The sequence below is a fragment of the Diabrotica virgifera genome, chromosome 8 (genome assembly GCF_917563875.1).
Source record: "Diabrotica virgifera virgifera chromosome 8, PGI_DIABVI_V3a".
Lineage (NCBI taxonomy): Eukaryota > Metazoa > Arthropoda > Insecta > Coleoptera > Chrysomelidae > Diabrotica > Diabrotica virgifera.
This window is the reverse complement of record NC_065450.1, coordinates 212,495,067-212,511,517: the sequence shown is the minus strand read 5'-3', so window position 1 is coordinate 212,511,517 and position 16,451 is coordinate 212,495,067. Positions and strand designations below refer to the sequence as shown.

At 31.9% G+C, this 16,451-nt stretch overlaps 1 protein-coding gene across 1 annotated transcript in view; it reads left to right on the top strand.

Annotated features, from left to right (window-relative positions):
- LOC114331771 (soluble guanylate cyclase 89Da-like) overlaps positions 1-16,451 on the top strand; it is a 176,138-nt gene that overhangs the window by 92,812 nt on the left and 66,875 nt on the right. The window contains exon 8 of the mRNA XM_050657619.1: positions 14,749-14,917. Coding sequence (XP_050513576.1) covers positions 14,749-14,917 — 169 coding nt within the window. The remainder of the gene's footprint in view (positions 1-14,748; positions 14,918-16,451) is intronic.

Below are 16,451 nucleotides of genomic sequence, written 5' to 3'. Positions count from 1 at the left end.
GTTATCATGAAATGTGATGATCACACGACTTTATATAGATACACGCGCGGTAAATTTGAAAATGAGATTACCCACCAATAATTTAATCAGATGTTCACCGAATGTTCCTTGAATGTCCAGGACATTCAAACATTAATAGAACTTTGATAGTACATTCCTGGAATATTTTGTGTTGTTAGGGAAGACACTTACAAATATTAAATATCACATCGATATGCTTAGAGACAATTTGGCTACCACATTTTAATAACTGTTCACGTTACAATGTGGTAGCCATATTGTTTCTAAACACATCGGTGTGATATTTAATATTTGTAAGGATTTTCACCCTAGAAAGACGCCTAGCCCTGTATCAATTTAATTTTAATATGTTGTTTGTCAACAATTACTCTTCTATTAGGTTTTTATACCTACAAAACGAAGCTCTGATGTTGGCATTTGCCATGCCGAAAGTCCTTAGCTGATTTTAATAAATACTTTTTACAAACTATCAGTTTTTGAGAACATACAACTGTTGCCGTTTATACTTAATCAGTTTGATACTAAGGGCTGTTTCACATAAGAATTTTGAACGTGCGAGGATTTTCTCATGCGGTAGTTTTGACGCACCTATCCTTTTCACACAATAAGAATTGACTCGCACGAAAATATTTTGCTGTGTTGTTTGGTATATTATTTTTATTTTCACTTTGTGACTGAGGTAGGTACATGATACGATGTCTGATAATATGTATCATTACGATGTATTATTACAAATGGGTATTTTTTGTCCATACTTTGTCCTAATGTACTGTAATGCGTATTTAATTCATTTGAAATTTCTACTTTGTCAGTTATTATTTATATGATTTTCATTAACAGTCTTAATTTGTTTTTATAATCGTTGTTCTACTAAGTTATTTGTGGTATCTTGAATTAGGTCATCTAATTAGCTAATACAATATATGTAATAAAATATTCTAAACGAGAAATAAGCCAAAATTGAACTGAAAAAATGATTTTATTAAAGTTTCGACATCCGATTTGGGCGTCGAAGCGTTAATAAAATTATTTTTTTAGGTAAATTGTGGTTTATTTCTCATTTAGAATAGTTCATTACAAAAATTCCACAAGAAAACAGCTTCAGAACAACATTACAATCTATGTTTTTCATGTACAGAATGTAAAGGACCCACTGTCATCTCATTTTGAAATGTTCTTCCCCTCGTTTTAAATGTTATTTTTAGATAATTTCACACAAGACGTGACCGCCACCCTACTCCAGTCTTCACCGAGTCGTTTACCCTATAAAACTAAATATAATTTCGTAGAATAAAAGGTATAGTTATATTATATGGAGCGAAATCAAATTATAGCGTTGTGGTTACTTTATCGTCAAAGAAAGAGAAATAAGCGGAACCTAATTTATTGGGTCCATCCTGTTAACGCAAAAAGATACGATTTATATATTTTTATATCCGCACATATTGATGGAACACCCTCTATACTCAACGTTAATTGCAACTATGTAAAATAAAGTTTATTATGAATATAATATATTTGGCAGTTTTAATTATTGTTGTTATCAGTAACATATAAATAATTTTGCTGTACTTACCAAATGTGTTTTTTCTTTATCGCCTAATTCGTCGAATTCACTGTTAAGTACAAGGCATACACCATTGCAAGCATTTCTCGTCTAGTTTCTATCTTTATATATTTCTATTGTTTTGTACCAAAGAACAGGTCTCGCTTAAATTAGTGTTATTAATATTTCACTATCAATCTGAGACATCATAATATAAAATGTGTGCACCTACTTCAAACAGCCACAAAGCGTAAATGAAAATAATGTACCAAACAACGAAGGAAACTACCTCCTTGCGACTGAACGACAGTATCATATGAAAGGATGCATTAACCCTCTAGCAGGCAAAACTGAAATAATAGAGATAGAAAGTTGGGAATTTTTCTCTAGGCAATTATTGGTAAAAGAAACTAAAAAAAGCAATAAAACAGGTAAAAAAGTTTATTGGCTCACTTTCTTGGTAAAAAAGGTGAAGCGTTCTTTAAAGAACACTTGCCGGATTAAGCATAAAAAAGTTGGTTGGTGAAGCGTTCTTTAAAGAACAGTTGCCGGATTAAGAAAAAAAAGTTGGTTTCAGTAATAATATATTTTTTATTATATAGGCAAGCGTTCTTCAAAGAACGCTTCACTTTGTCAAACATTTCTTACAACTGTTTTTTTCTGTAATCAAACTAATAATCCCTTTCTAAAAAAAAAAAAACAAAAATAAGTTCACTATTTTTTTTCCTTGAACCGCCAAGCGTTCTTCAAAGAACGCTTCACTTTATCAAACATTTTTTACAACTGTTTTTTTTCTGTAATCCAACTAGTAATTTTTATTGATAAAAGACATTTATGTTACTTACTAAAAAAATTCCCAAGTCGATTGGATATTCAGAATACAAATTATATTTGATACAACACGTGGTCGTTTCGACAAATAATTATCGATGCGTCTACACTGCCTTTTTGAACAATATTGAAAGCAGCGTGCAAACCAAATTTTGGATTGCATTAATCTTTTCAGCAAATGTTTAACACCTGTTGACGGACGGAACGACACAGGTTTAAACGATAATAATATTCAGGTATAGGTTTTTCAGATTTCCAAAGACGAGTTCTAAAGAACGCTTGCCGGTTAGAGGGTTAAGTCCCCTATGCTACTGGGTGCGTAAAGACGGCACGGCTGCCGTCTGTTGTTGTAGCAAGGGACGACATAAACACGGCGACTTCACCGAACGTTCCAACCACCGTCTAGTGAGAAAGGCTCCATATGATTACATGAGCCACCATTGGAATGTCGTCGTGCGTTCTAACCCTCGCACGTTTAAATTCTTATGTGAAACAGCGCTAAAGTGTAGACGCATAGTAAAAACCTATCTCTTAAGAAAGGCACTCTGCCGAAACAGCTGTAGTGACATTAGTTTATAATACATTTTGTGAAAATATTGACAACAAAACTCTTCAGTGTCATTGTTAGATTGAACTAACTGCTCTATATTCCAAACGAGTAACTATAAAAGCAATGGTACATAATATACAGCATATTACTCCACGAGTATAACTAGTTCGATTATAAACTTGAGTAAATATACTGCCTAATTTCCACCCTTCGGCGTGTTATCCGAAATAACTTCAAACAAATCAACCAAGTGTTCGTCGTAACTTTTAGTAAACATATAGATAAACGCCGCCTCCATAAATTCAGTCAAGCTTGAAACTACAACTTAAATATTTAAAGAGGGAACTTTCTGTTTCGTGTTAATGGGGACGAAAATACGTACAAATATTCTAAGCACGATTCTAATACGGTTTTCAGTGTATACAGTGCTAGCCAAAAGTACCCTCCCCTCGCATCTTTTGAACCGTTATACTTTATTTATTTTGCTCAACAGGCCATGTAGGCCCTGGGCGTGAAATACTCAATTATACTCAATTTTACTATACATCAATAATAGAATATGTGTCTCTTAACAATACATTATATAAACAAATATATATATATATATATATATATATATATATATATATATATATATATATATATACAGCTATCATTTTACAGTTCATGATACATTCTTGTGCTACAATTTCTCTTGCGCTCTTCTTACCACTCATCTCCATTCTCGTCTGTCTAATAATTTGTTTCTCCAGTTATCTATTTTTAATTCACGTAATTCTGCTTGGACGCTGTCAAACCATCTTTTGCGAGGTTTTCCTTTCCTTTTCCTTCGGTCCCCTACTGGTTTCCTGTTCAATATCGTCTTGGTCATTCTATGATTTTCCAATCTTTGCACATGTCCCAGCCATCTTATTCTATGCGCTTTTATTATTGCAGTGATTTTTGGTTCCGTATACAGTTTTTCTAACTCTTTTTTTGTCCTTCTTCTCCATCCCATTTGTGTATTTATGCCTCTGTAAATTGATCGGAGAATTTTCCTCTCCCATCTTTCTAATCTTTCTTCATGTGCCTTTCTCAAAAGCCATACTTCAGCTCCATATACATAATATGTGTGTATATATACAACCGTATATGTATATATATGTATATACAGAGCTGCTTTATCCATTAGGCAATATAGGAAGTTGCCTAGGGCGGCAAATTATGAGAGGGCGGCAAAAATACTGTAGCAAAAAATATTTGTGTATAAAAATTAAAATCGAATAACATTTAAGTACATCGTACATCCATCAATGGAATATAAGTGGACATTTATTTCTGAAAAACTAATTGCATTTTCTTCATTAAACAAACACTATTCATTCAAAGAGGACAGACGTCGTAAATTTAGGGATTATTGGGCCGTCGGCAGCACCGCAAAGGCGGCGGGCGCACTTTTCTATATTTTTTTAAACTTAATCTTTTTGGGTTATTCTTGGTTGAAAATTTGCCATTTTAATTGAAAAATACCGCCTCTTCGGACGGTTTTTTGCGAATACCTTAAAAACTATGCATCTAACGAAAAAAACTATATAAAACATTTTTGTAGCTTATGAAAAACCAAAGAGATTCGTTCCTTCATAAGTCTTCTAGTGATAACATAAAAAAAGATATGGTAGGTGAAATGAAATTTTTTTTGTGCATGCTCAAATGGGTGTGTTCAACTTAATAACAGAGAAATGGTCGATTTCAAGGATATAATGCTATCAATATCTTTTGTAAGTACTGTCGGAAAAGACCTTTAACCTTCAAATGACCAAGAGGGGTAAATTTTGACCCCAATGTATGTTTTTATTTAATAAATTCAGAAATATTTTCAACTTTAAACTCATTATTTTTTTTATTTAACTTTAATATCATTCTAGATACCCTTATATTTTGTAATAAAAAAATCCCTATATTTTAAAAAAAAAATTTTTTCGAAATTTGGGGTCAAAGACGAACTTCCTTGGCCTTCCATGTTCCAATTTTATATTAAGTAAATACCGTCTATTATGTGGAATTGTTTGTAAGAAACATTCCAATATTGAAAAAAAGTTGTTTGTTAAAATTGTGGCGACGTAAATTAGTGCACATTTCAAAATTTCTTTAGTTCTATGTTCAGAATGATGATTCCTCTTTTGGTTCAGTTGTGATTGAAATATGTTTTACTAATGTTTATTTATTATTTATTGATACACTAATATTAAAATTACGAATACATTATTTTATTTCTTAAAACAACTTATTTCTTTTGTCAATTGTCATTTTTGACTTGGGGTAATTTTTTACCCCCGTTGGTTGTCCGTGTAACAAAAAAAGGTTGGTCATCGGAAGGTTAAAACGACCGCACTGTTAAATTTCGATTACATTCAAACTAAGCGAGATATGGTGCAACAAAAAAGGATGACTAATTTATTTTAAGATAAAATGCGAAGTATGTGTATTTTAACCCCTCATCCACCAGATTTAAATGCATCGTTTTACTTCTACGATACCTTTTACTATAGTGTCATTTCTATGTTCAACAATTTGGACGGGTTTTTGAAAAAAATAAAATCAAATTATAGAGAGCATTTTTAACATTTTTTTTTAAATTTTCCTTTTTCTCCATGTAACTCGAAAATGATAATGAGATACAGTAACGAAAGAAAAATAAAATTGTTATCTAAAGAAAACCTACATTTTTGTAAGGTATTTTTTTACGTATCTCTTATCACTTTTGAATTACATGGAGAAAAAAAAATCTAATTTGATCTTAATCTTTTCAAAAACCATTCATTTTAAACCCGTCCAACTTTTTGAATATAGAAATAATATTATAGTAGAAGGTATTCTAGAAGAAAAACGATGCATTTAAATTCTGATGGATGAGGGGTTAAAAATATATTTCTCATTTTTTCTTAAAATACATTAGTCATAAATTTTTTTGCACCATATCTCGCTTAGTTTGAACGTAACAGACATTTTTAACAATTCTCGTTTTAAAGGTCTTTTCAAGCACTACAAAAGGTATTAGTAGCGTTATACCCCTAAAATCGACAATTTCTCTGTTATTTTAAGTTGAATACACCGATTTGAGCATGCACCAAAAAATCTTTTTTCACCTACCATCTCTTTTTTTTTTATTAAAGCTAAAAGATTTATGAAAAAATGAATCTCTCTGATATTTCATAAACTACAAAAATGTTTGATATAGTTTTTTTCGTTAGATGCACAATTTTTATTGTATTCTCAAAAAAACTGTCTCCGAAAAGTGTAATTTTTAAATGAAAATGGCAAATTTTTAACCACGAATAACTCAAAAAGTATTGAGTTTTCAAAAAAATTTATAAAACAGTTATTGCTTAGAATTAGGTTCTCTGGCCACTTCCGGTGTTAGTTTGATAAAAAAATTTCCACCCCCGAGAACGGATGGGAATCACCCCTAAGTTAAAAGCGTCATAGGATATAGCGTAAACTCTATTTCTTGAGCTATTCCCTACTTAGAGTGAAAATATCAAGTAAATTGATGCAGTAGGATGGAATTCGGACCCAAATACCCTCACTGACTGCGCTAATAGATACCTACCTACATCATTCATTTAAAGGGTCATTTGGATACCACAATAAAATCACCAATCACCAATAATTGATATATCTAAATATTTAAAGAAGAGTGGGTTGAAAGATATTTTCCCTAATTTTGATATTGACTTGCGGATTTATTTGTGCCTCCCAGTTGCCAACCAACGTATCCGCTGAAAGGTCATTTTCGAAAATGTCAAGAATTTAAAATAGTCATGAAAATAATTTCCGATCAAGTATGACGCAAGAACGTCTTAACAATTTGTCGATTTTGTCCATAGAAAGTGACGTAACAGAGGCGATAAATTATGACTACAATATAGATGATTTTTCCAAAGGAAAATCAAGAAATAAATCTGATGTGATAGAACTGGAATGACAATTTGTATGTATTCTTATTTAAATAAAAAAATCTGTAAAAAAAATTTTTTTTCGCAAAAATGGTCCATGCTTGAAGGATGGCTACTAGAGAATTGCCTAGGGCGTCAATTGACCTAAACGCGGCCCTGTGTATATATACAACTACTATAATAAGAGGCTTAATAGCCGGAGCAGATTTATGGAGTACCGATAATTTGGGTATTTTAAAATATTTTTTGTCTCTCTAACTTACGTACGTCCCATTTGATTTCAGATTTATTGATATCAGCTTATGCTCTTATTATTGAAAATTCAGAGTTGGCGCAATGATATTAAATGACCGTTAATTCCGAGACGAATCTATTAATGTAAATTTTATTGAGTCACATTATATTTCGCATGAGATGTGTGCGGCGTCCTTTACCACGTTTCAAAAATACTTTTCTTTTCCCATTCATTCAGTTGTCATAATTGTGTACAAAAACAAAGGTATCAGTCTTTTCAATTAACCCTTATCCGGGCAACACATTTTACTTACGTAACCGGGCAACTCAGGTCCGTTGGGCCCACCACTGTTCTTGAAAGTACTACTGATATTTACCCATATATTTCTAATATTATTTTTTGATTTTCTATCAAAGTTAAATTTAAATTGTCTAGATTAAAAAAGGTGCTACTATAGTATGCGGTCTACCTCGAGGGTGCGATCTACCTGAAAGATTTGCACAAAATAATGAAATGCAAGAAAAGTTTTGTAGAAAAATATTTATTCACAAGTAATAAACATTTGGAGCCAAATAAAGACTTAATTAATAAATAAATAAAAACTTTTGTAAATCTACCAGGCCATTTTATTTGAAAAGAGGGGTTGATGTTTAGGCGGGGTATTCATATCTCGGCTCAGTATAATCCTTTAGTCCTTTATGATACCTCCGGTACATTTTAAAAACCTCCCAGCTCGGCTCAAAGATTAACAGGTAGGTATTAGTACCCCATTAGTAGGTATAATAATAATTTTATCTTGGAATTATAGATTAGGGAAAATTTCTTATTAACATAGAAAAACATCCTACCTTCAATACCCCTTCCTTCAATATTGTACAGAAATTTTGGGTTCTTTGCGAATTTAAGAAACAGTTTCTTTTGGTTGGAAATGTTGGCCGTGGAATCGATTTCGCTACTGATACATTGGATAAAGCTTGGTTAGATGAGACATATTGACTGTTTAGGTATCTGCTACGCCACTGTTCATGTAGTTATTATCTTGAAATAATATCTAATTTAGCTTCTATGTATTATGGTAAAGGTTCAGCTTTTTATCCATTTTAAAATAAAAATATATTGCCGATTGTACATACATTGAAACAGTTGAAAGTACATTTTCGTACCGTACAAAGTTTTTTAAACAAATATTTACAGTTCACGGCTATTTTAATGGTCATTATATTCCGTTAGTATTTTGTTTATTTAAAGACAGAAGCGAAATTTTTTATGGACAATGCATTATGAAGATTTATCAATATTGCGTTAGTAGAAGTTTTTTTTTTATTTTCGCCACAAGAAGTAGTCATTATACCGTAATATCCCATGAGCCGAGCTGGTACATTTTATATCGGGCAGTTTTAATCTTTGAAGGGTGAAAATCCTCTGAGAAAAGATTATGGTAATTAGCAGCTCATGTATAAAGTACCGATAAAAACAATCCTTACAAAATTAATAAAACGCATAAGTCAGAAGAATATTAATATTTTACTTTTACAAACTAATACTTTGTCATATCAATTTACTATTTTAGTTGGGACTAAGCCACAAGATTAGCTTAATCCCAACTGAAATATCAAATTGATATGACAAATTAAATTATTATTAAGTATTGGGTTAAAAAAAAATAATAAAAATAAAAAAACATAGATTAGTAATTTATTTTTCTTTATTGCAATATACTTTCACTGTAATTCAATATAATTTTAGGAGTTTAGTTGTCGACACTAACATCGATATCAAACGACTGATAGCAGATACAATATTTATTTCAAAATATGTGTAGGTAGCTACCTAACAATATTATTGCATTCCAGCAATGATTATCAGTTTTTAAAATTCATTTAGAATAGATATAACACCTATTGTAAGCATCTCTTTGATGTTCACATCCCGACGGGCCCATGTTGCCCCTTTACGTGACAAAATTCTTTCGACGCAATAATTTCAAAAATGATAATGAATATTTTGAATAGCTCATGACTATGTTGAAGGAAACATACTTCTAAACAAATTCAGTGATTCAGCATTAAATTCAATAAAAAAGTTTTTATCAGTTTATGATAAAAGAATTGGCGTCTCGGGTCCGTTGGACCCACCTTGCCCGGATAAGGGTTAAAAATATACAGCTCTTATTTGAACGTACAGATAAAATAAGTGAGTACCCTAAACGGGTTTAAAAAAACCACGTAAAAACTCGGAACAAAGGGTACCCCCCGTTAAGATAGGCAAAATGCCCTCACTCTCAGAATTCAATTTTTTTAATTTTTCTACGTTCTATGCAATTAAAAAATGAGATAACGCGGATTGTTAGCTCGCCACCCCCCTTACCCCTCCCCCCACAGCCAAAAACGTAGATTTTTAGATTGAATTTTTTTTAGTTGGGTTGCAATTGAAATAAAAATTTCAAAAAATTCACACGTGTAGCTGAGGCTTTTACAAAACATGTCCACTTTTTATGGACCCTTAGGTCGAGTGTACATAACCTCAAATTTTTTTTTAACTTTTTTAAAACCTATAACTTTTTTTTGGAGGGGGCTGCAGGTCCAATTTTTTTTTGGATTTTGTATATTTTATCAAAAGCTATCTTTCTGATTTTTTTCAGATTTTTCCGTCAGGTGCGCCATCTTGAAAAATCCGGATAACTGTTTTTTAGGGGGTTTTTAGGGATTTTCTCCATTTTATAGACTGCAACATAGATCAATTCAAGGTTTTGTTAATAGATTATATATAATTTGAAATAAATGAGTATTTTAGGATTATCAAAAATTGGGCAAAACACCTTTAAACCCCCCAAAGTCTATGTTTTTTTAAGTTATGTAAGGGTTTTTGCGGGCTTAATGATACTTTTTGAGATCGATACAGCCTGAATATTTTTTTTTCATTTTTTTACGTTATATGTGATTAAAAAATAAGACTAATCGCATTTTTAGCCCGCCACCCCCTCCCCCTGCCCCCACAAAAACGTAAATTTTTCTATTTTTTTTTTGTTTAAAGTTGCAATTAATTTAAAATTTCTATCAGGCTTCTACAAAACATATATCTATTTTTTATAGACCCGTGTAGGTCGAGTGTACAATACATATATTCTCAAAATTCCTTTTTTATTTTTTTAAAACGTATTTTTGACTTCAAATCGATATTTTTTTTTAAACGTCCAATGAATATTGTACATCTCTCTCTCGCGGACGGCCGCTTCAATACATGCTTAGCGCACATTTTTAATTATTAAAAATAATAGTAATAAAATAATGACAAAAATTTCTTTAGGCTATTGCAGGGGGGCTTTAAACTTTGAGTTGGTCACTTTATGACTTTCATAATAATAATTTTTAATCGAGTTATTAAGCCTTGAAAATGGCAATTTTCGCGTTTTTCAAATTTGAAATTGCATGTAACGCGACAACAGTCAATTTTATAGAAAAATCACAAGATACCTTTTTTGCTCAGCTTGATCCATAGAATCTAAAACAAATTTGTCCGAAGTGAAAAAATTTATTTTTTGAATTCGTTTAAAAAAATGTTTAAACAATTTTCCGACCGCGGTACTGCCTGGCACCTTGTGGATTTGTTATAGGGACCTGTTTTTGAGTAAGTTTGTGCAAAAAAAATTAATTGGAATAATTTACCTAACGGGACAAGCATACAGCGTGTACTATTTGCATTATGAGCCAAACGTAGACGGTTTGTAAAATACACAAAACACAAAAAAAATTAGCAGCCATCGCCAAAAAAAGTTTTACGTACCTAGTAAAAAACAAAAAAAAAATGAGGTTATAATATGTACACTCGACCTTCGGGTCCATAAAAATAAATGTTCTGTAAAAGCCTCAGCTGTGCGTGTGAATTTTTTGTAATTTATAATTTAATAATTACTAACTATTCTAAATGCGAAATAAGCCACAATTTCACTAAAAAACGATTTTATTAACGTTTCGACGTCCACCACGGACGTCGTTGTCAAAATACAAAATATTAATAAATTAAACAAAAATGTTGCTTGGTAAAAAAATCTTCTAATAATTTAATTTAATCTGACTTATTTATATAGATCGTCCCAAACCATTTTTTCAGTGCGTCACAGATTATCCAATTCTCTCTATCGCAATACAGATGGAAAATAAAATCATTTTTTAGTTAAATTGTGGCTTATTTCCCATTTAGAATAGTTAATTAGAAAAATGCCACAAAGAAATAGCTTCAGAACAACATTTATAATTTAATTGCAAACCAATTAAAAAAAAATAAAATTGAAAAATTGACATTTTTGGCTGTGGGGGAGGGGGAATAGGGGAAGTGGGCTAAAATTGCGGTGAGTCCTAATTTTTTAAAATCATATAGAACGTAAAAAAATAAAAAAAAAGTATTCAGTCTGTATCGACCTCAAAAAATATAATTAGACCCGCAAAAATCCTTACAAAACTTTAAACACACATGCATTTTGGGGGGTTTAAAAGTGTTTCGCCCAATTTTTGAATATCCTAATATACTCAGTTATTTCAAATTATACATAATCTATTAACAAAGCCTTGAGTTGATCTATGTTGCAGTCTATAAAATGGAGAAAATCCCCAAAACCCCCCTAAAAAACAGTTTTCCGGATTTTTCAAGATGGCGCACCCGACGGAAAAATCTGAAAAAACTCAGAGAGATAGTTTTTAATAAAATACACAAAATTCAAAAAAAATTGGACCTGCAGCCCCCTCCAAAAAAAAGTTATAGGTTTTAAAAAAGTTAAAAAAAAATTTGAGGTTATGTTCACTCGGTCTAAGGGTCCATAAAAAATGGACATGTTTTGTAAAAGCTTCAGCTACACGTGTGAATTTATTGAAATTTTTGAAATCAATTGCAACCCAACTAAAAAAAATTAAATCTAAAAATCTACGTTTTTGGCTGTGGGGGGGGGGGTAAGGGGGGGTGGCGAGCTAAAAATCCGCGTTATCTCATTTTTTAATTGCACAGAACGTAAAAAAATTAAAAAAATTGAATTCTGAGAGTGAGGGCATTTTGCCTATCTTAACGGGGGATACCCTTTAAAAAGTAAGAAAAATATTTATCTGTATTTTAAAAATCTTTTTAACTCAATCATTGTTCGCTTATACGCAATTTGTGCCAATCATTTTTTCCCAGTTTTTATCGGCATATCCATACGGAAACAGTAAAAAGTAAAAGGTTTCAAGGCTAAAAGCTACAAAACGATTATTTGAGCTTGGTTTGAAGTCAATTAAATTTGTTAAATCGTTTTGTGCTTTTGAGAATTCGAGTTGAGCCCGTATTAGGCCAGTAGGCAAAAAAGATTTAGTACGAATTTTACAGAATTTTTTGAACTTAAATTTTATAAACAATCTTTGTCTCCTTGTTTCTGTTCAAATATGTCTATATTTTGCAAACTAAACGGAAACTTGAATACCTCGGTCATATTATGAGATATGATAAATATCATATACTCCAACTGATAATACAGGGTAAAATAGAAAGCAAACGCGGACCCGGAAGAAGAAGACACCCATGGCTTCAAAACCTACGTCAATGGTTTGGACTAACATCGATCGAGCTATTCAGGAACGCCGCAAACAAAACTAAAATTGCTATGATGATAGCCAACATCCGCAACGGACAAGGCACATGAAGAAGAAAAAGAATATTTTGCATACACATTATAAGCATACACACACACACCACAGTCTAAGCAAAGTTATAGCTAATAAAAAATAGGTTCATATTCGTCAAATTCCAAATGGAATATATTAACGTGCCATAACCAAAAAACGAAGTACTTTTTGGGGAGAACTCATTTTAACTTTTTTAAAGTGTTTAAAACAAGCTTATTTTTGTTTTTTAAAAAAATTTTAAGCATCAAAAGTAAACAAGTTACGCCCAAAATAAAGTTGGTCCCATTTTTCTGGTAAGAAATCGGGAAAATCACCTCCTAATTAGCATTTCAAATGAACTTAATTGTTACCACTTCACAAGTTTTTTATTAGCGTATGTGTTGATCATATGATCTGTAAGTTTCATCGGTTCAAAGTCCTTTTTTTTTGAAAGAGCTGTAGTTGGTATCTCTAACAATTTTTAAGTTATTTTTAATTTTTAAAAATTTTACTTTAAAACCAATTTTTTTCAAAAATAAGCACTTTGAATCGATGAAACTTACAGATCATATTATAAACACAACAAGTAAAGTAACTTGTGAAGCGGTAACGATTAATTTCATTTAAGTTGTTAATTGGGGGGAGTGATCTTCCTGATTTTTTTTTGCCAAAACAGAAGGGAACAACTTTATTTTGAGCGTAACTTGCTTTGATTTGATGCTAGACATTCTTTTTATAAAAACAAAAATAAAGCTTTTCTAAACACTTTAAAAAGTTGTAATGTGTTTTCCGCAAGAATGCTTCATTATTTGGATATTTCACATTGAATTATTCTATTTGGAATTTTTCGAATGTGAGCCTATTTTTCATTAGCTATAACTCTGCTTTTGCTAGGTGAAGAGACCTAATATGTACACCATTTTTTTCACTTTTTTATAGGCTATAGTTGTGCTAAGAATATTTTTTTCGACAAAATGCTTACGTTTTGAGTTATTCCCGAAAAACCGTCTAGAAACGTGGTTATTTTGTTGAAAAATGAACATCATAATATTCACTTGCAAATAACTCGGAAAAGTATTGATTTGGTGAAAAAACTATATAGAACAAAAGTTGCTTAAAATTAGTCAGTTTATCCATTTAGGGACTTATCTTGGACATATATTTTTTCACCCCCGAGATGGGGTGAAACTCACCCCAGGGCAAAAGCACACATCGGCACCATATCTTTAAAATCGAATCTTTAAAATTTAAAGCAAAAACCGTGAAAGAATATACTAATTATGCAAAAAATTATGTTGCCTGGCAGATTTAAAATGCGATTATCTCGAAAACGGCCGAGTTTAGCGACATTAATATAGTATACCTTTTTTAAGTAAAAGTATTAAGAGAATAAAAGTTTTGATTGAACAAGTATGCAGAGTGGGTAATAAAAAAAATTGAACCTATTAAATGAGCGCTGAAAGGCCCTTTGGGTAAAACATCATGTTTGGTGGCGAATTTAGATTTTTCATCGCAAAAAACCCCCGATTACCAAATTTCGTGTTATTATCCCATGTCTGTTAGCAAATATTCAAGAATATATACAATAAAATTTAACTTTGACACCCTATATTTCGGTTATTATCAACTTTCGTACCAAGGTAAGTTAGCTTAAATCGACCTATTTTAACCTCAGGAATCTAAGGTTAAGTTGTGGCCCATTCTTTACCAAACACCCTGTATATGTAAATATTTAATATTGTGTTTTATTAATATTTTTATTCAAAAGGCACTACTCTGGACTGTACAAAAATAGTTACAGAGCTTCACTCTGAGGTCAAAAGTCCTAAATATTTTAAAAATCATTATTCATCGACTAACTTCATCGAATTAAATTTTATAACGTGATTCCTCAGATAGCAACTGCCTTAAAATATCCCCATTGTTACTGGTTTTCCCCATTTCCTGTAAGTCTTTCGTAAACAAGCCGCCCCGTTTTTTCACTTGTCTCGAATATTTTTCAGATTGCGTCTAATGTTCGACAAGGCAGAACAAAGGGCCTCAGAGTTGGAGAACAATTACACCCTCCTTAACGTGTGGAAGCGACGTGGAGACGAATTACTCTACTCCATGATCCCCAAGCCCGTGGCAGACTCCTTAAGATCGGGAAACAGCCCTCTGAGCACGTGCAAGGTAAGTCACAAAATGCTGATGTAACGAAAAATCTGGGTTAACAGGACAAATTTCCTGAAAAGATTTTTTTTATAAAAAATAAATCTTTCCTTCTATATTATATTATTATATTAAGTAAAGAAAAAGATTCCTCTCATATAGAAAGAAATCTCCCCAGTGGCTAACATGAAATGTGAATTCAAAGCTTTCATAAAAGCGATGAAACGGTGTAAGAGACCATTTTGCCTCGCAAATATACAGTGGCACCTCGATAAGTCGGATTAATCGGGACTGCGGCTGATCCTTGTTATCGAAAATACGGGTTAGCCGGAGAAAATGGTAAAAATTAATAAAATACAGTATACGTATGTACAGATAAATTCCACTATAATTTCAAAAACATGAAATACATATTGCACAGTACATCTAAATTAAGTACAGTTGTATACAGTATTGTTTATTTTTTTCGTAAAAAACTCAGTCAAAGTGACAAAATTTTTGTTTTGTCTAATGAAAATCGGTCCGGGTTAGCCGGACTTCCGGGTTATCGGAGGCCGACTTATCGGGGTTCCACTGTACCTACAAATCGACATTATTTTCCACGCATTCGTAAAGTACGGAGAAACCGTTGTATGAGAGAATCGGCGATTGCATTTCATTTTACTCTGAACACCATCGGTACCCTATACGTATTTCGTCTTCATATCAAAGACTCGTCAGGAGCACCTAGATGAGTGTTCAGAGCGAAATAAAATGCCATATGCTTAGGTAGTTTAATAAACTAACCTAACTTCAGTACGCTAGGTACGACATCTTTGTGAAATAAAGGAAAAGATTCCTCTCGTATAGAGAGGAATATCTCTATACGAGATACCATATCTCCATAGCCTCTAGTATTCTCTTTTGTTGTTCTTTAATCCTCCACGTTTCAGAACCGTACATCAAAGTGCTTTTTATCAACGTATTATAAATTGTTAATTTTCGTTGTTTTCCTATGACTTTTCTCCCCAAATATTCCATTTAACGATTTGATTATTCTGCTGGCTTTATTTATTCTGTTTATAATGTCATCATCATCTGTTCCTTCTTTGTTGAACAGTACTCCTAAGTAATTATAACTTGGGCATGTTTTTATTGTTTCATTATTCTCCATAATCAAATCGGTTGTTTCTTCACCAATACATAAATATTGTGTTTTGTCCATATTCATGTGTAGACCCCATTTTTTATATTCCTCCTTTAGTTTGCGCGCCATATATTCTTCCATATAATCTTTCTTTTTGACAGTCCTAAAAAAGTGTAAATGAGAGATACATAATAATAATTTTTACAGAGTTAGTATATACAGTCGAACCCGCTTATTATAATAGCGGTTATAGGAATATCCCTGTTTATGAAATATAAATTTGAGGTCCAAAAACGTTTCCATTGTATTCTTTAATAAATTTATTCGTTTATAGGAGTGCGTTTTAATAAAAATAATGCCGCTTAATAGAATATTTTTTAGGTTCCTAAGTATTTAAATTTCTGATTTATGAGGTATTAGGTATGTCAG